This window comes from Pleurodeles waltl, chromosome 4_1 (genome assembly GCF_031143425.1).
Source record: "Pleurodeles waltl isolate 20211129_DDA chromosome 4_1, aPleWal1.hap1.20221129, whole genome shotgun sequence".
NCBI lineage: Eukaryota > Metazoa > Chordata > Amphibia > Caudata > Salamandridae > Pleurodeles > Pleurodeles waltl.
Genome location: NC_090442.1, coordinates 975,769,964 through 975,790,544, shown reverse-complemented (window position 1 = coordinate 975,790,544; position 20,581 = coordinate 975,769,964). Strand labels below are relative to the sequence as shown.

Genomic DNA, 20,581 nt, shown 5'->3' with positions numbered 1-20,581 from the left:
CAGATCTACAAGAGTAACTTAACTTTCTGCTTCCTCATGTGCTCCAGCCTTTTTGCCACAGTCCAGTGGAAGTGTTGACATATCACCTGCCCTCACATTTCTTTCCACGTGGAATGTGCGTATCCTTACATACATCATACATTTGTGCATAAGGTTGTATGGTAGCAGTTTTGACCCCAGTCTGCCAATTCTCTGTATGATCCCTCTGTTGATACTCAAATTGTAAACAATTGGTTTATGATCCATGGTCAGCACAAATTTCCTTTCCTTCACAAATCTCTTAAATATTTCAGTAGGCAAACGAACAGCTAACACCCTTCTCAGTGAAAGTAAGTATACAGTATATCTGCTCGTTGTAACATCCTGGAACCAAAGTTAAGTCACATTTTATCCCCTTCCTTTTGTAAAAGTACTTCTACAGCATCCTTACGTAACAGAGCATTCTGTTCATTTTTTAATACTTTTTCAGACACAATCTTTCTTTAAATTGTTAGATTCATTTTCACAAATTTCATCCCAATTAAAAACTTTATCTGCACAGGTTCTTCATGTGCACCATTTTCTTTGAAAAACTCCTGTCTTTGGCAGTAATCCTTGTTTTCCTTACCCGATGAAGTACTAAACTGTAATCTTACCATGATAATCTTTGTCCTTGCCTGCTGACAGAATTTTGTCCAGACTTTTGAACATGATCCTCTGGAATACTGAGGCAGCAGAAATCGCCAAAAACGTATTCTTCTAAAATGGAAAGTACCTACTGGTGGTAAAAACGATGCTGTAGTGAGTTTTGGGGTCCCACTCCATTTGGTGAAATGCTGACATAAGGTCGATTTCGCTGAAAAACGTAGTACCTCCAAAAATTGACAGTTATCAATGCATGCTATTAAGAGAATCATTTTCTTATTCAATCTTCCGTTGTCAATGCAGATTCTCAGTGTAGCATTATTTTCACATGCTATTACAAGTGGCAACGACCACAAATATGAGGCTTCGGTTTTCTATTGTACCTGCATTACATATTTCTTCAACCTATCCACCAAATCCTCTCGTAAGCTGTCAAAGATGCAGCTACTTAAATATTCATAGCCTGACTTGTTATAATTAATAGACCTGCTTAGAATTAATCCTCCAGCTTACCTCACAATGCTCAAACTTAATTGACAAATTCTGGAGAAACCGTGAGATCAGTTGTAGAAACCTCCATACCAAAACCTCAGCAAAATTGGTTTCTGGATATTGGTTGTATCTGGTCGAAGAATTGAAGGAACTCAATGAAGCCAGAAGAGCAAGATCTCAAAAAAGGCTGCTGTGGTAAGAACAGTAACCAGCATCTAGCTTGACAATTGCAGACCTTGGCCCAGCAAGCTCTGTGCAATGTTCTGAACTCAGTCAGTGGCTTACCAGCTCTTTCCGAAATTGTGGTGGACGAACTCTGCATGGGATATTGATCGAAGTAGTGTTATATCCCTAAACAAAATATCAGCCCAAAAGAGAAAAATAGAAACCAACTTTGTGTGCTTTAAAAGCATTGTTAACACACAGCTCACTATATCAGAGTTTGTACGTTAAAAGTACAACCTCAAATTATGGGTTAAAGGGACCGTAACAGGGGCAGAGTTAGTTCCTAGTTTAGGAATGTATAGCATGTTGGGTGCCCATCACCAATAAGCTGTACTGAAATCAAGATTAAATTAAGCAGATCTTATTTGGGTAAAGGAGTGATCCACATACTGACTATCTCTGCTAAAATACTTGTACGTGTAATCAGAATATAAGTAACAACAACTTAAATGTATAATGTGCTCACAACAAAAATGATAGCTAATGAGGTGTGCTTACCACTCATCGATTCACCTTCACCCAGCTCCAGCTGTTGCTGTTCAGTGCTCTGGGTTCTCATTTCAGATGCCGCGTCACTTAAGCTTGAAATGCAACATTTTGTGCCAGCTGCTGCATCTTGGGGAACATGTGTGCAGCTTACCAATGGAGGCTTTGTAGTTCAGGATAGACAGGCTGCATGGGACAAACAGCACTAAGACATTCTTTGCCCCCCCCTCCCCCCCCCCCCCCCCACACACACCCCCCACCACCACCTTCAACCCCTAACTTGACATTTCAGGGTCAGGCTTGTGCAAGCTGAGCGCATATCAGCACACTACCATTAAGTAGCCATAGCGTGCAAAAATGTAAGTTAAGGCCAGGCTAAATGGGTTGCTTTTCAGCTTGTCATCGGTAGTTGATTCAATGAGTAATGCACAGGAGCCCCAAAGGTGATCAGATATATGTTTAATTCAACATCCTACCTGCAGCAGCAGTAATAACTAGGTGATAACAGCAGTACACATACTAACACCAACCACCTCCTCTAAAACAATTACTGGCACATAATGATGACGTCACCATGTTCCAAGAAATATATTCAGAGGAGAAAAGCTGTAACATTTGTGTAGGCTCGATTTCCAAAATGGGGTCCTGGTTTTCAAGTTGTGGCATGTATATGAGTTAGATGTTTACAAAACGTGACGTAGTTCTGAGTTATGGGATCTAGATGGCTCATGTTCATTGTGCTAAATTTTTCTCGTATAAGGTCTGATTTTTAGAGATGGGACCTTGTCCTGGTTCAGTTGTAGAATGAATTCCTTTCAAGAAGTTAATATATTAATGGGAGTTTTGAACATGTTTTTCAAAACTGTCAAGTCCTGTTCCCTAAATGTACAGTAGCAGCAATATTTAAAGTTAGTGGTTCTACTGCAACCACATTAAAATATACTGTGTAGTCTATAATGAGGACATTAATCTAGTTTAAGTTGAGTTGCCTAATCTCCACTCTACTGTGTTATCAGCAGTAGAGGCATTAGTGGCTTGATTTATTTGTATTGAGCAGGATGCAGAGCATTACATTAATCAAAAACTTGGCAAAGTGATAATTACAAAAAATATTAAACACATTTAGCGTCTAATTTTAGAGTTTGGCAGAGGGGTTACTCTGTCGCAGATGTGATGGATATCCTGTCCACTGTTTTACAATTCTATTATAGTCTGGAACTTGGAATACAGCGGATGGGATAGCCATCACGTTTGTGACGGAGTAACCCCTCCAGTAAACACTGAATCTGGCACAGTTGTTTGGTAATTTAATTCATTCTTTGTCCTCTGTGTATTGCAAGTGAGTCAGTTTTGCTTGCTTCATTTACTGGAACAAATCTCGGAGTTCAATTGCATTTTTTTGTTTTCTTCCCACAAAGCATTTTTAGGGTCATTATCAAAATGTACTGTTTTTTAAAATTTCCCCCAGACAGCAATTATTCCTTTGTCAAAGTAGTGATGACTTCTTGAGAATAATGTCTTAATTGGGATGGTAGGCACCTCTCATATTGCAATTTGCAAGCATTTTATCATTGTAGCCACATATACAAACCTATAGGTTAAGATTTTAATGCAACATAATCAAAGAAGGATTGAGATCAGCCGAGAAACCCACAGTATCAGATTTTTGTAAAACTACTTCCCAATATGGATGAACATATGACCCCGGTTGACTGCCTACACCTGACAACAGGGGCAAACCCCTGTGGATTCAGAGTTTGATACGGAATAGAAATCTTAGTTGGATTGACCTAAAAATCTGATATCTCTCATGGACAGTCTACGTTAGGAGACAGTGGGGATTCGAAGAGCTATTATGAGTGACTGTTAGTAGATCTTGAGTGATTTCGATAGTTGGCCATTCAGAACATTATCAACCCACAGTGTCCTGATCTTATAGTTAACACAGAAATTTTAAGTTGACTTAAGTAAAGATTTGTATGAAGCTGGTCCTGATGTTGGGCACCTCTTTCACTGGTATCAGAATTTTTGAAAATCACACTCGCAGGTATTTAACAAATTCATGTTTCAGGATTTTAAAGTCCCTAATAGTTTGGAGACGATGTGAAGAACCCCTAGTCCTACAGCAAATATTATTTCTGATGGGCACTTTAAGAATCCTCGTCTCTTGAATATCCCAGGTGCAGGTCTGCATCTGGAAAGTACTGAAATTGCTCTTCCATGACTGTAGGGGGTGCTGGCTGAAACTAAATACATGAATTGGACTTCTGGTAACACCACTGGAGCCAAATAGCACCCCCCCTATGCCACCCTGAAATCAGTCCCATGCCCTTTTTGTATCTGTGCCCTCCGAGACCGAGATGAGGAAAAATGTCAAGAATTATAGCTTTGCAGTTACGTTATCTAATTTGGAAACTGAGTAAATGGGCCATGAGGAATCTGCATGTGGAGTAGCCACAGAAAGATTGTTACCCAAGGGAACTTTTTTTCTTCTAGTTGCAGATTCCTTGCCTCTTAAATAGATTCGATCAACTTAGCTAAATGTTTGTTTGGCTAAGGATGCCTAATAAGGTGCCTGCAAGTTTTGAACAACCCAGTGTCCTTTCTAAAGGGTCAATTGAAGATATCGCAGTACCATTCCAAGCTTTTTATACGTCCAGCAGAATGAGCTAACCGCACCAATCCTCTTTACAAAAAAAAAAAAAAAAAGTTTTCTTCTAAAACAGACAATGGAAAGTATGTCAGGGCACAAAAGTGGTACCAGAGTTTTGGGAGTAGTACCATAATATTCATATTACCAATCAGTGCTAATGGAAAGTGTTTCCTACATTTTAACGGCATGCTTTATACCAAGTGTTTAAGCTTACTATTTTTTTTTTGTTAGCCTTATCCCTAATATTTAAGTTGATTTTACAATGTAGGGTTCCGGACTGTCAGTGTGTGCAGTAGATGCTATCTGTCTTTTCCTTACTTATTTTTTAATTGAATCGAAGGCGGAGGCCTTGAATTCAGTTACATGCAGGGCGTGGGATGAGTCTGCGGTTGTAATCCAGAATATCATTGGCATAAACCTGGGATTGTGATGTCCCATTGGGAAATACTACTGGTGCTATGTTTTCTAAAAGTATTTAAAAGGGCTCCATATAGACAGCAGAATGTAAGGGGATAAAGGGCGAGCTTGGTAGTTGCCACTAGAGATCAGAAAGGGGTTGCAGAGTGGCTGTGAGTTGACTTGCCCGGAGAGATTGATCTCGCTCGCTGAATCCAGCATATGAGCTGCAGTGGGAAGCTCATCTCATCCCAGAGAAACAGACACTCTGTCCATCTGGCATAAATGTTAGTTTTCACTTAGTCTCTAAGTAATATGGCACAGTAAAAGCCTCATGCAGGGTTGGGCTTGTGTTTTTTTTTTTTTTCTTCTCAGAGAGCCCATAATTTATGCTGGGTGCCGGGATGGAGAAATAGAGGCACCAGAACAATATCTTGTAAAATGTTAAAGAAAAAATGGTAATAAGGCCACCTTAAAAGTAACATAACTCATGGTTGGTAGGGCATCAGTTCTATTAGTCTTAGCTGAGGGAGCACCAAATAGTGCTTCTGAAAATGCACCCCCAAGTCTTGAGGCCGTTAAACCCTTTTGATTTGCTAAGAAATTAGCAGTAAAGTGATATAGCCTAAGTATTTTTTTAGTAAAATGAGGCCTAATCCTTTTTTCCATCCTATGTAGATGCTTATAGTATAAGTAAAGGCTTGGTGATCTCAGAGGATGAGGTATGAGTTTCACCAGCTGGGTCATATGTCTAGAACATGTTGGTAGGAGTTTTTATGAATTAATGATGCTAAGTTTGAACCAATTTGATTATCATGTTCAAATTTATGAAATTGTGATACTTGAGACACTGCTCCATTGAGCATGGAGATGGTAAAAAAAAAAAACAATGGTTGTGACCTATATCCATTTGCTATTTTAAGGGATATCTCTGTGTCTTATCGTTCATATGCGATGAGGTATGTGGTAGCCATTCATATTCCTTAGGTTTTAATTTTTGGGACGCATTCTGTAGAGTATGACCATGAGTTTGATCTTTAGCAGTGTTCCAAACTGTAGCTCATTATACTGTGTTAGAATTTCATCCAAGGAAGCCAGTAGTAACAAATTCCCCAACTTGTGGTAGACGGTGTCTAGTAAAAGTGTGTATTGAAGTCCAAGAAAAATGTAGGTTTGAGAATCGTTGGAACTTCGAACCAAGTATAGAGTGGCATAATCTGACAGGTTGGATTGAAATGTTCTCTGAAATTTCTGCCAGTTGGCTGCTCACTGGGGTTAGTTAATCTATGGAGCTGGGCACGTCTAGATTGATTTCTCAAACTATCTCTTAGAGCAGTTTTTGTAGCCTGGTGAACTCTCATCATAGTTAGTAGCTTCTAAATAGGGAGTATCACCCACACATCTCCTGTGAAGTTTAGTGTAGCATCATATATGCCTCCTGTCTGCTTTCAGATAGCTTAATTTCCAGCTCCTGTATGTCATGTGGTAGCCTCCTGTGGGGACTAAAATAGTACCATTTACTAACAAGAGTTAGTGTTGTCATCCTCTGTGTATTAGGGTGACATTTACATCCACATTATGTTCAAGTGCAACTTACCTCTGTTTAGCCTAGAGTAATATCATTAAGCTGTCCAAGATGGTGGACGCGTAGATGTATCGCTTCTTGGCCCGGCCCCCCCCAACCCTTAATGCTATACCTGGCAAAAATAATGGAGTGTACGGAGGCCTTATAACCTGCCTGCTGCCACTTGGACACTAGAGGAAGACTGCGACGCTGCCTGCAGAGACATCGGAAGAGTCTGAGAGACAACGCTGCCTGAAACCACGAGTCCACTGCTGAGTAAGTTAGTCACAGTGGTGAGACTTTAGTGTGCTGTGATGGCAGACTGGACCCTTTTGGACTCCTGTCAAGCTGTTGCCTGATCCTGCTTCCCTGCCAGAGCGGTGGCTGGATCTAGCCTGGGTGTGGCTGGTGTTCAAGAGGTGAGCAGGAAGACCCTTCCTTGCAGCGCCTGGGCCTGGTGGCCCACTCCTCATACCCCCCACACAACATATTGTGGTGACAGTGCCATACTCCTCACACAAGGCTTGCTCCTGCAACCACAGTGCGATGGCGGCTTAGATGGTGACAATGGCGAGGACCAAACAGAAATGGCAGGCTGGTCCCCCGGGATCGCTCCTGTTTATCTCCATTGGAGTGCTGTTCCTCCTGCACCCCTGAATCTTGTATTCTTCCCACAGAACAAGCACCTCCCAAAGATAAATTGAATCTCATCCCACCGGAGATCTGAGGCTCAAGCCTTTTCATAGAGCAACAGCTGAGATTCATTACCACCGATGTTAACCTACTCAGATGACCGGCAGAAACTAGCAGAGAAAGGCAAGGTGAACAAAGTGCAGTAAACTTCCTGGTGTCTGACAACATGAACCATACTGCACAGATTACTAAACTGGTGCAACAGGTGGAGGTGCCCTAGGACTGAGCAGAGGATGAGGAAGGCAGAGCCTGTAGAAACCATATCCGCATTGTTGGATTGCCGGAGGGGACAGAGGGTTCCCAAGTGACACAGTACATAGAAAGGTGGCTTCAGACAATAGTGATCTGCAGTTGAGCAGGCCGACAGAATTCTAACTGAAAAAAGCAATCCCAGGATCCCTGCCATGACCCATAGTGGCCAAAATACTAGCTCATGACAGGTTCCTAGCAGCAGCCCACAAGAAGGCCCCAAACTGCCTGGGACATGCCAGGATCTTTTCCTCGACTCTACAGTGGCTGTACAGTGCTGCTGTGCCTTGTTCCAAGATGTACAACGCAGCTTACCAGCGTCCGGCTTATCCTATGCACTCTTGTTCCCAGCAAAACTCAAAATATTGCACCACTGAGTTAACTTTTTTGATACGCCTGAAACAGCGTGTGCATGGATGGAACAGACTGTTAGAGTAAACTGCAACACTGGTTCAAAGAGGCATGTTTCTGCGAAGCCCAAAAACACAGCAGGACAACCAGCAAATCACATGATGGAACACCGTCCCAGCAACAAGTACTAGAGGGATGATTGGAAGCGCCTTGATCAGCATTTAGCCTTCGCACCAGAGAGGTACTTAACAGCTCAGCACAGGATAGTGAATCTGACTCTGATTCGAATGGCAGCATGGCTCTTTCCAACCATTACCCTGCAAGTGGCCAAAGATATATAATGGTATTGACCTAAGTCATGTTGACATCAACAATAACTATCGGAGACCCCACATTCCTATAGACAAATGGGTTTGTTTGGAGCTTGTCAAATAGCCCTAATTGAGACGTTCCGTGGGAACTGTATCACTGGGCATCAGCTACCACTCGCAAGCACACTATTTCTTTAACAGCTGGGACCATAGCACACTAAATGGGGACCTGGGCTCTGACATCCCCCTCCTTTCCCTCCACACTAAAATGTTGTAATGTTCTTTTATACAGGCTACCCACAGTTACCCCATCTGCGTAGACCATAAGATGTGGTTAACCACACTGTTACAGCTTGTTATGCAGTTTGGTTGATTGTTGAGGCAGCTCTGGACTGGTTATTGGAAAGTTCAGTTTTACTGTTTACCACTGTCACCCACAATGTCTGTTACAAGCACTGGGAAGGTGCTGGGCAGAACACACCCCACACCTTCTTCCTCCACACATTAAAAATACAGTATTAAACGCATATAAAATACTCACCTGGCATGTGAGTGGTCGAGGTATGATATACACACACACGCAACAGAATACTGGCCAAATTACATATAAGGCATGTACTGATTGTTTATTTACAGGAAACGCACCACATGACCATAGAAGCCCAGAGGTGGAGGGGTCAATTTGTTTACACATCCTACTCCGCCTTCGCATACAGAGCAGCAGTCTGAATCTGGTCAGGGTTTCCCTTTAAAGTTCAAGACACCTGCATTGATACTCAGTGGATATATGTGTAAGTGAAGGGTACACGAGATGGCGCACCTGAAGTGCTCGGATGCATATATGCCCCTAGTATAGATCAGGACAACACTTGGTCCTGCCTAACAACTGCTAGCTGAGTGGTTGCAATACCCCTGGGTCCCGGGGGAACGGGGACTTCAATGCAGTCTTAGATATTTCCTTAGACCACTCACACCCTCCGCTGTCTGGTGCAGCTTCTGTAAGACCAACCAAATCGCTCTAGCAGTGGATGCCAGTTTGGTCCCTTGTGGACCCCTGGATGAATTTCAGTGAGGGCTTATGGGAGTACTCCTATTATTCATACCCGCACAAGCTACATTCTCGCCTAGACATATTCCTCTGCTACCCGCATCTCCTAACTCACATCACACACGCCACATACCTGGCAAAGACATTCTCAGACCACATCCCTTTAGAAATCACACTAGTCTTGGGACGAGTGCCTGCGCCTATACCCATCTGGAAATTGCAGCCTTCACTCCTGAAAGGTGCAGTCTTCCATGAATCCCAAGCTAACACCATAGATAATTACTTTGCCGAGAATGCTGGGATGGCGTTTACACCACTAGTGGAGTGGGAGGCCTTTAACGTGGTGATAAGAGGTGCTGCTATTAATACAGTGGCGGGAGTGCGCCAGGAAATTCTAAAATCACTAGAGCGAGTGAAACAAAAGTTAACCCTGCTAGAGCAAGCAGAGGTGAGACATGAGCCAGGCTTCGAACAATTACAAGAGGTCAGAATAGCGCGCACGGAGCACCTTGAACGCCTCAGAATAATAGACTACAGAACATATCTACAAACAACTCACACAGACGTTGACAAATCCAGAACTTGTTGGCTCAGCTCATCCAACCCACCCAATCACCGACTCCGGTCCTATCAATACACACTCCCATACAGGGCACAGTAACAACGCAATTAGAAATAAACACTTCCTTTTGAGAATTATATACCAATCTATAAACCGCTCCTGCACCCCCACCCGTTGATGTTGTCTCCATTTCTTGATAGGATACTACTACCTATGGTGTAACAAGCTGGTATGGAATTGCCAGGGTCTGCAATTACAGCAGGGGAAATTAGAGGGGGCTATCAAAGAAATAGCGTGCAATAAAACACCTGGCTCTGACGGTCGGCCTATTGAATTCTACACTTCCTTCAGCAACAAACTGGTCCCACATCTACAAACACTACACAATGTCCTTACGAGAAGGTAACCGTCCCACCCACTACTCTGCAAGCCATAGTCACATCCCTATTAAAACCAGATCAACCGTGATTTGAGTTGTCCTCATCTTGAGCTCTGTCCTTGCTCAGTACAGAAAATAAAATTCAGACTAAAATCTTGGCGCGCTGACTATTCCCGATCCTTCCACACTTACTCCACATAGATCAATGCGGATTCATTCTAAAACGTAACATATCATAAAATATTTGCGTTATGCTCCATGTTATGCTCCATGTTATGCTCCATGTTATGCTCCATGTTATGCTCCATGTTATGCTCCATGTTATGCTCCATGTTATGCTCCATGTTATGCTCCATGTTATGCAACTAGAGACCATTATCCCTATGCTGGATGCCTATCTTTAGACATCCGTCATGCATTTGACACACTGCGCTGGGATTTCATGCTCATGGTGCTGGCCTGTTATGGCATACTGGCATCTTAAATTCAATGGGTAAAACTTCTATATTCAAAACCAATGCCAAGAGCAAAAACGGGATAAATGATTTTCACACCGTATCTCTCTGAACTCGACTGGGATTTCCACTACTGTTTGTTCCGGCCATTGAGCCCATAGCACAGTCGCTGCATCAGGAGGCGAAGGACTGGGAAATTCCTATTAATGGTACACTACATGCTGTCTCTTTATTCAGACATGATTTTATACTTCAGGGATCTGCGTATGAGTCCAACGGCCATAGCTCGGACACGCTCTGAATTGGGGTCTTCTATCAGGGCTACAGATCAACGCTAACAAGTGTTGCACCTTTCTTTTTGCAGACTCCCAAATCCAATCTCCACTTCTGTTCGGACCCACCCCTATCCAGGTTGCACTCCACACTTTTAAATACTTGGGAATGTGTATATATGTGTGTATGTATGTGTATGCATGCACGTGTGTGTGTATGCACATGTGTATGTGTGTATGCATGTATGTGTATGCATATATATGTGTGTGTGTGTGTGTGTGTGTGTGTGTGTGTATCTATATCCATATCCCCAAAGGATCTAGTGGAGGAGAATCTTGTGCATGCTGTTAACTCCCTCAAACCCTAAATTAGTTTGTGGACCTCGCTGCCTCTCCCGGTTGCTGGCCAACTACCAGTAGCAAAAATAGTCCTTCTCCCAGGGTGTTATCCCTTTGTGAATTTACCTATCGTAGTACCGGCATGGGTATTCTGAGTGTTGAACACACTGCTGATCGACCTAGCATGGGGAAGTGGTCACCGTAGGGCGAGTCGGGAAAAACTCCAGTTACCAACTGTGGGAGGTAGCATGGGTGCCCCAGACTTAAAAGCGTACTGTATTTGCAGGGCAGTTGCAGTGGCTAGGGTACTGGCTTACTGGTCATAATCTGACCCGGTGGAGCAGCTCCACTGGGGACACCTACATAGATTGTTATGGCCAGGGGTGACAACCCATGCACTACCCCATTACTACTACGTGTGGCATTGGCATACTGGCGTATGACCCTACACTACATCCACACCATACGCACCAAATATAACATTGCATGGGCTCCCAACCACCCAGGGGATGCTGACAGCACATCGATCAAGTGCGTGGGAACAAGAAGAGACGCAGACAATGTCCGCACTGTTTTCAAATGGCATGTTAGCGTCACACACTGACTTCACATATACTCAGGTTACTGGATACCTTATTCTTAAAACATGCTAGCATCTTTCATTATGTTAAGAAATACTGGGCACCCGATGGGAAAGAACCTGATACATTTGAACTCCTTCATGCTCACTACATGATGGGTCACTGGAGACACTTGGTGCACTGCTTAAATCGGGGGCTGCATGCACACTTGGGGACCTCTCTGGAGATTGTGTTGGCCAACTGGGAAGTAGATCACTCCTGTACCCTCACAGACAAGGAATGTGGCTTCCTGTTAGAATACTCAAAAAAAAGTCACGCAACTCTATATTCAAGTTCATTAAATTCTCAATACTGCACAGTGTATCTTACACAGCACAGACTTAACACAATGTTTCCTACCGCTGCAGGAAAATGCCCCCACTGTCACAAGATAGGCACAGATTTGAAGCATATGTATAATCCCTAATGTAGCTCACAGGCCATATTCGATGGCAAACGCCAGACTCTTGCATTTTGGGCCTGTATCCCGAAAACTAAACTAATGGCACGCTTCATTGACCTGGCCCTCCTACTGGCCAGAAGATTAATAACAAGACGTTCGAAATCCACAGTCTCACCCCTGGGGGGTAGGGGATGAACACTGGGATGAGAAAATAACTAAATGGGGATTGTCAGAGCATAGCCTTGCAGAGGGAAGCATATAGAGGCTTACGGGAAGTACCAATTTCCTTACTGTTAGAACGATTTAAGGGGCAAACAGATTAAAATAATGAGGTATAAGATGTATGAACCCACACTTTAATCAGGACACCTTAACTGTTAGATGAACGCATCATCATCCCACTCCTTTTGGATGCCACCTCCTATACATAGGACCAGTTTTCTATTGGTGCTAGTCTGGCATAGCACAGTCCCTCGATTCAGTACTGGTGTTGTAAATGTGCTTTATTCACTATAGCCAAAATGTGGGATATTTAGCTCCACTGACCTAGCCTCACTGTGATGTAGATGCTCTGTGACTCAGAATAGTTATGGGGTAGTTGTAGGGGGGTGGGTGGGATAATGGGTAATACTAAATGTTGCAGTATATCGCCTACTTGTGTCTCCTTGATTCTGTAAAAATTGTTTCATATCCACTTGTTGAACTTTTTGTGTAGCAAGTTTTTCCTTGCACTGAAGATGTACAATTACTGCCATTTTTTTCAAATGCAGTAAAGTTTGTGTTAAATTGCTTTTGTGTGTCCGAAATTATCTGTTTACAACACATGTTTAGGGTCACTTCTGTTGCATCCTTTGAGTTGTATAAAAATTCTATTTACATCTGATAGGTCGTGTGTAACACTGACTATAAATCTCCTGTGTATTTTAGAGTAACTGGATTGTTTTTGTGAAAGACATTATCGGATATAAGAAGGCTTGCGTCAAAACCTTGAATCCGCTCACTCTCATTGATATAGATTTTGAGATCGTTGGCGGTTGTAATGTAGTGATTTAGTTTCCTGTAAGGTATAGAACAATTTTCAATGCTCTTTGATGCTGTCTTAATTTTATGTATTTAAATGTGCTTATCAAGTGTATAAAAGTCAGTCTGTTTACCTTTCCAAATGTTTGAAGTGAAACAACTTGCTTTTGTATAGAAAATATTCAAGGTTCAAACATGTTAATATTTTCAGGTCTTCCTTCTTGACATTGGAATTGATAAAACAACTGCATTAATTTTGAAGCCTGTAATCAAACCTCTTATCGACTTGTCAAATACACCTGTTTCACGCAAAAGAAGCTCCTCGTTGAAGTCTGAGACTGTAAGTATGTGAATTCTTTTAGAACTGTAAGAGGGCAACATTGAGAAATGATAGAAAAGCTGTTCGTGCAATTACTGACCTAGTGGAGTGGGTTGAAATCTGTAATGAAAATCAGATGATCTTGACTATTTATGGGAGCACGGTCGCGACTTAAAAGTCGAAGATCAATCTGGAAATAAACTTCCAATGGATAAATCCCACAATGAATTTGATAATGGGTAAAAACTCTTAATTTTGTTTGTATTTTTAGCATTGTTACATAAACATTTTAACAAATAATGTTTACTTACAGAAATGGAAATAACACAACTATGTAGGGCAAGTCTTCCTCTAAAGAAATTGAGTACAAATGAAGATGACCTTTTTTTTATTCCCAATCTATCGAGTTTAGATTTGTTAAACCTGCACATATTGTAGGAACATGGAATATATGGGGTAGGTAATTGGCCACTTCAGAGCATAAGGCCACAATGTGTTGAATGTCCTACAAATAAACTTGTGCGCAATCCCTGCTGATGTGACATGAAGCAGTCCGGCTTAAATCAAAGGCAATTTGTAAAGTATTTAACCTGTGCACCATGTAGAAAGTCACTTCACAACCCAGTTTGAAACAAAGAAAGACTGAGTAAAGACCATTACAACAAAAATCCAAAAAGGGAAATCAGAAGTTCACCCAAACCTATGTTTTAGGGAATGCCAACATCTGTGTTGATAAATTGGCACTTTATAACATGTCCGATATCACTACTCTTAGTCATTTAGCATGGTAAAGCTAGTTATGGGATCCACTCTGACTGTGTCAACTCCTTCAATGCAATAATAAACATTCTGACCTAAAGATCTAGATTGATAGCTACTTTCTGGCTGCTGACCAATGGATGGTAAAGAACCATCTTAAACATAACTCCTTAACTACTGACATTTTCCCTACGAAAATTGGCAACACCGCGGTCTCCCATTAGCCCGACTCACAGAACTGCCTTTCCCCAGTCACATCAAAGGAGGTGGAAAACCTTGGAGTGATAATGGACTCAAACATCTCATTTGAAAACAGTTACAAGATTGACCAGAGATGCTTTACTTTGAGCATGGGCCATCATGTCTTTCCTAGGTCTGTTGCACTGATTCCAGCATCAGCAACCTTTGTCATCACACTTGCATATAAAAATACGCTCTACATGGGACTAACAATAAAACATTTTTTTCAAAAAGGCTAGCTACAGTAAATTCAGAATTCATCTGCCAGACAAGTCCTACATTTGAGTGAATTGCACATCTAGGACGCCTGCTCTCAAAGCTCTACATTGTTTACCAGTAGCAAGACAAATCTCTTAGAAAGCTATTCTTAGTCACAACTGATGCTATGTAGTCCAAAGAAACCTCAGATTTAAAATGTCAGTCTGTCCTCATGACTTTAAGAAGGATAGTGATTTTTGTTGAAGTCACAGGTAAGGTATGTACCTCTGCATAGATGGATTGGATTGGTGGCTTTTACATCCTGCTCTGGATGATGAGGCCAGGTCATTTTCCCTGCCCAACTCGAGCACCCCGTCTAGTTTAGTGACCCTGCACTTAGTGGGCATCGTCTTAAAATGACTGACACCTGCATTCAGTGTCAAGAGGCTCATTGTAGAGACTGGAGCCATTCCCATTGTTGTTGTTGTCATAGATTGAGGTACTCCCAATCTCCATGTTTCAGGTTATTTTCCTCTTTGACGAGAGCTCAGCAACTATCGACTTCAGTAAAACTTTCATTCCACCTTTTCGATTGCCTCTATCGAGATTTACCAGTTACTCAGCATGATTGTCTAATCTGCCTTCACAGGTTCTATGGGATGAAATTCTACCTTCTGAAGTGTACTACTGTCCCAGTGTTAAGTCATGAAGGCTGCTTGCTCCGAAGATTCTGAGCTAAATAGACTGGAGGGGAGACTTTGCAAGCATTCACAATTTTAGTGCTAAAGTCAAAGGAGTTTAGAGAGGCTCAGTAATCTTACAGACCATCGTGAGGTGGGGGTGAGGGACAGAATTTCATTCAGTAGTTGCTCTCGTGCATGGGCTCTTCAAACATAAGACAAACCACTTTTTAATTTTATTATAATAGAACTACAATAATTGCATGAACTCTGAGGAGGCTGCTATTTCACCCCCATTAACTTTCTCCTGGTCAACATACCATGGTCTGCTGCAGGAACTCGGGGAGATCCAGCCATGGGTGCGTTAACAGCCCCAAAATCCTATGCAAATTCGCAACTAAATAAAAAAATATACGAAAAGGCCATGCAGAAGGTGCTGTGTCCAAACAGCCTCCCTGAAGCCATGTTCAGACCGAATCTGAGGGTTTCTTTGGTCCAAAAAAGTGAACTCCACTCTAAAACCAACTACTAGTAAACAAGCAAGTTCCAGATTCATGGCATAAAGTGATTATTCACCAAATTTTCAAAGTTGTTGGTAGTGCAGACCAGGCAAACTTTATTTATATTGAAGCCCAAAGTTTGAGACCTCCTAAAAGATCTGGGGAAAAGGGCAACTGAAAACTAAGTAGGCCAAATAAACCAAAATTAGGTATTCCATACATAACTAACAGTATAGCACGCAAAACGGCAATTTCACATGCTTCTCTGGAGTTGTGCTTTATGGTGCAAGGACTGAGCAGTTTGCCATATCGTGCACATGCTGTAAGTGGGGATAGCAGGATCTAGACCAGTTTTTTGGCTAGCTAAGTGCAGGCATGATTCCTACAAAGTAAATACCAGGTTGGTCTTGACAGCAGCTGCAGCAATAAAGGATTGGGGAGGAAAGTTAAAACCAAGCAATTGCAATGCAATAGGTCTCGCATTTTCTTGAGTTGGAGCTATTGGCATTGTAAATTCATAACTTGCCACTAATTGGTCAACGGTGCCTCATAATTTGGTCTTTTCCTGCAATATAATTCTAGCGGTCCAGCCTTTAACTAAAGCACTTTCATTTACCTTATTGCTCTATCTTAAAGCATATACTATTATCATATAAACCTTCATCCGAAATAAACTTTTGGCATAAGAGTGTATACACCATAACAAAAATATTATTTAGGATGGTTTGGAGGTTGAAAGGAAATAGGGAGTCTGGAGGTAAAGGTGGATAGGACAAATGGCATAGTAAAGGTGTCATGGGCCCTGGAGTAAGAAAGGAAAATGGTGACTGCAATTTCGGTAGTAAAATACAGCAGTAATTAAAGTTGAGTGAGGTCCATAGGTCTCTGGGCCATGGTGCCACTGCACCCATTGCTCCATTGATAACTAGGCCTCAGGAAAGAAAGCAGATGGGGCAGATGGAGAAGCAAAAGGAATACAACAGACAAAAGGAGGAAAGAGAACGGGTCACAAAGAATTAAAAGAAAGAAGGGAAAGAAGGTATCAAGGAGAAGACGAAAACACAACTAAGAGAAGAAATAGAGCAAACGTGAGACAAAAGAAGAAAAGAAGGAAGCTAGCAAACAAAAGTTGAAGGAAAAATTATGAAAAGTGTGAAAAGAGAGAAAAATGAACACTATAGAAAAATTTAGTAATGGTGATAGAAACCAGCAGCGAAAGAACCAGGGCATGTATGTACTGACTCATTTCCCACAGACACAGAATGGGAAAACCACTTTGGGGTCCGACAAGTAACTTGTGGCTTCCACATACAGATGGGGGAAAAGAGGGATTTATAATAAAATTTGAATTGATAGATAAAGATTTGAAAAACACCAGAGGAAGGAAGAAAGGTCTTTAAAAAAAAGTGTGAAAGAACGCGTACAGAGTCCAAGGAAAGAGCAAATAAAAGAAAGAATGAAGGGAAGAGGAAAAAATAGTGAGAGAATGAACGAATAATGAAGAAAAAAGAAAGGAATGAAACAAGGATAGAAATAACCAAGTTTTTGCGAGTTTGAAAGGAGGCAGGAAGAGTGAAATAAAAAAAAAGGAGAGGTGTAGAATTACAGTTGAAAGAGCAAAACTGTTAATGTGTGGATTTTAAGAGCTGGAGAGAGAAAAAAGTGGGGGGAGAAAACATTGAGAGTAAACAGAGGAAAGGAAAGAACGGGGTAATTAAACGGACCCTCCCAAATAAAGATGGCAGCTAAAAATAGATTTAATTTGCTTCCCCACATCCTCAAACAGAAGTCAGAGTGGAACACAGTAGGGGCCACCGCAGAACAGCAGGAGGTACATTAGCAGAGTTGTATGTGAACCCCAATACAGCAATATTTGGGTGCTTCAGATCAGGATTGCGGGTATAGACGGAGCACTTGTCTCATCCCCAGTGCTGGAATAACAGAAAGGCAGCAGGTGAGGAATGAGAAACGGAGCGCCTTGTAATTCCTGGTATTGGAATAATGGGACGCTGCAGGTTAGGGTTGAGGTGTGGGCTTCAGTACTGGAATATTAACTGGCACACAAGGTCAGAAGTGAGGTTTGTTAATGGAGCTGTGTGTGGAACCTAGTATTGGCATGCCAGTGTTGCAGAGTGTTAGACTAGAGGTTCCCTGGTGAAGCTACGAATGGGGCCCAGTATAGGAGTGCCATTGCCTCAACCACCGAAGCGAGAAGTCCTGAAGGGCGTGTGTGTGAGCCTTTGTACTGGGAAGAAATGTGCACTGAATGTTAGAATTGATGGGTTCTGTCAATGCTGTGGTGGTTCCCCTTAACAGTGGTGTTGGATGTTAGACTTGAGGTGCACTGGCTGAGCTGTGTTACTCTTTTGGATCTAGTATTGGTTTGGCACTTGGACTGAATATTTGAATTGAGCTGCTGTAATGGAACTGCATGTGAGCGGCGTCCCAGTATAGGAAAGGAAGTGACCTGACGGGGGTAGAACTGAGGTGCACTTACGGAGCTGCGCCCGAGGTCATAGTACTGGAACAGCAGAATGTACGGACTGTAAGAACTGAGGTGTTCTGGCAGACAGCGTGTGTGGGGTTCTGGCATGGGCACAGCTGAGGGCTTGAAGTGTGTGAACTGAGGTGCACTGATGGAGCTGCACCTCAGGTCTCAGTACTGGAGCAGCAGAGAGTACTTGACTACAAGAACTGAAGTGCTCTAGCAAACAGTGTGTGGGGGGGGGGGGGGGGGGGGGGTTCCTGGCACTGGCATGGCTGAGGGCTTGAAGTGTGTGAACTGTGGTCCAGTGATGGAGCTGCAAGTGGGATCCCAGTATGGAGCAGACGTGGGCACGGTCTCTAAGGATTGCAGAACCCTGGTAGAGCTGGGTGCCTAGGCTATAAGCAGTTAAAAGCGATCCTCCGCCCTTGCTCTCAGCACCCAGACATGAACACTTGATAAAGAAAAGCCAAGAAAGGGCGGGAGCCAGGCAGCTGAGAAAGGGTGCAGAGAGCACATAAAGACCAAATGTGATTAAGATAACAGCCTGATTTGTAGCCTTGTTTACAGCTAAGCTCAGCGGAAGAATGCTCTGCAAATGAAAAGGGAAGCTTCCCAGGACAGGAGCAGGAAACAAAGTAAAAAATAACAAAGCGCCTTACAGACCAAATTAACAGGACAAAGCATAATTATACAGTAGTTGGTCCCTGCTCCCACACAGGAGGGACAGAGGCACGACTGACCACTAGCGAGCATGGTTTTTTAAATGACACAAACTAATAAATGAAATAGCTGGAATCTCAAAGAAGAAGTATGCTTATAAGTATACAAGAGGTTGTATGCTTACGCTCAACCCATTGAGGACTGTATTGGGAATCAGGTTGTGCAGCAAAAACAGATCACAGCCTCTATGGCCACATTGATGCTGCAGTTTTGATTGACACAAGCCTTTTCACAGGTAGTGTTAGCAAGGTGCCTAGCTGAGGGTAAATTATGATAATATGGATAGTAGGATTTTTACACTCCTAGAGGTGGTGGCCTAGAACATAACACAAGTGATTAGGGAGATTATAAATTTTTATACCCTAACAATTATAGTCCCTACATGTATCCTTTCTACGATTGGCTAGTGTAATATATTCCGGGACCCCCCTGAATCTTCTATGCAACCTTCAGAGAATTCAGAATTTTAGGGCTGGAGTTGTATATGGTGTACAGCATACTGATCATGTCACAATTCAAGCTACATGGACTTCGGGTGAAGCACAGAATTGTGTATTTTAAGTCTTCTTTTTTTTTGTTTTTATTCATTTTTTAGCCCCTACTAAGAAAAACTAGCTTGTGATGCATAATTGCGAGTAGGTTGTGTTCAGTGCTGCGCTCTAAAATTATGAAAAGATCTGTGAAGTTGTTTGGAGACTTGATTGCTAAATTTGTTTATAAATGCGCTTTTTTTCAGCTGATAGATCTGACTTCGCCTCTCATTCTTTTGAGTCCCGACAAGGAGAATCAAGAATCATTTTCCCCATTGGTGACATTCTGAGTGTTTACTCTGTTGGATGAACTACATGCTGCTCAACCATCAAGTCCGAACTAAAGATGATTTTTTTTTTTTTTTTTTTATAAACTAAACTCCTGGAAATGGTACTGGAACAAACCTATGCCTTGCACTATATTTTGAAGTTAAAATGATTTGGTACTGATGCATTTGTTCAGTGTGATTGGACTGTTAAGCTACCAAATGTACATATAGCTTACATCATGTAGTATTTATATGAATAAAAAATGTATAATAGTTGAGATATGAATGTTTAAAGATTGAATTGGGTGCATATTTTTTGTATTAAAAAGTGGGCGCTACTTGTTCCCTAGAAAAATATTTTGAAGGTTAAAACAGTGTACTATTTTATCGCTTGTATGAATAATTAAAGGTGTAAATACAGACCTTGACTTTTCTTTATGTACTCCTTCTGGTAAATGTGCTTTATGGAGCCAAAATACAGTGTTAAATCTGCAAACGCTGTAGAAAAGTGCTGTAATGCGCTTGGCTGTTTCAGTATTGTAGTATTCTCTTTAATTCTACAGTTTAACACTTTTACGTCCATCCTTAATTTAATTTGGTTGCAACATAAAAGGACAGGAAGGGTACTGATGGGCTGAGGCAGGAGTAAATAAGTGTTTGGAAGGATGCTGGAGATGGAAGGTGGGGAGAAGGGAAAAAGATATGGGGGGCAGCGAAGAGAGCTAAGTGAGACAAA

At 42.0% G+C, this 20,581-nt stretch overlaps 1 protein-coding gene across 3 annotated transcripts in view; it reads left to right on the top strand.

Annotated features, from left to right (window-relative positions):
- GTSE1 (G2 and S-phase expressed 1) overlaps window positions 1-20,267 on the top strand; it is a 123,470-nt gene extending 103,203 nt beyond the window's left edge. For all 3 annotated transcript variants that reach the window (XR_011202373.1, XM_069229735.1, XM_069229734.1), the window contains 2 exons: window positions 13,354-13,482; window positions 19,783-20,267. Coding sequence is in view for 2 of the 3 variants with exons in the window: in XM_069229735.1 (XP_069085836.1) it covers window positions 13,354-13,482; window positions 19,783-19,866 (213 nt within the window). In the remaining variant the exon portion in view is untranslated. The remainder of the gene's footprint in view (window positions 1-13,353; window positions 13,483-19,782) is intronic.
- Window positions 20,268-20,581: the final 314 nt, after the last annotated feature.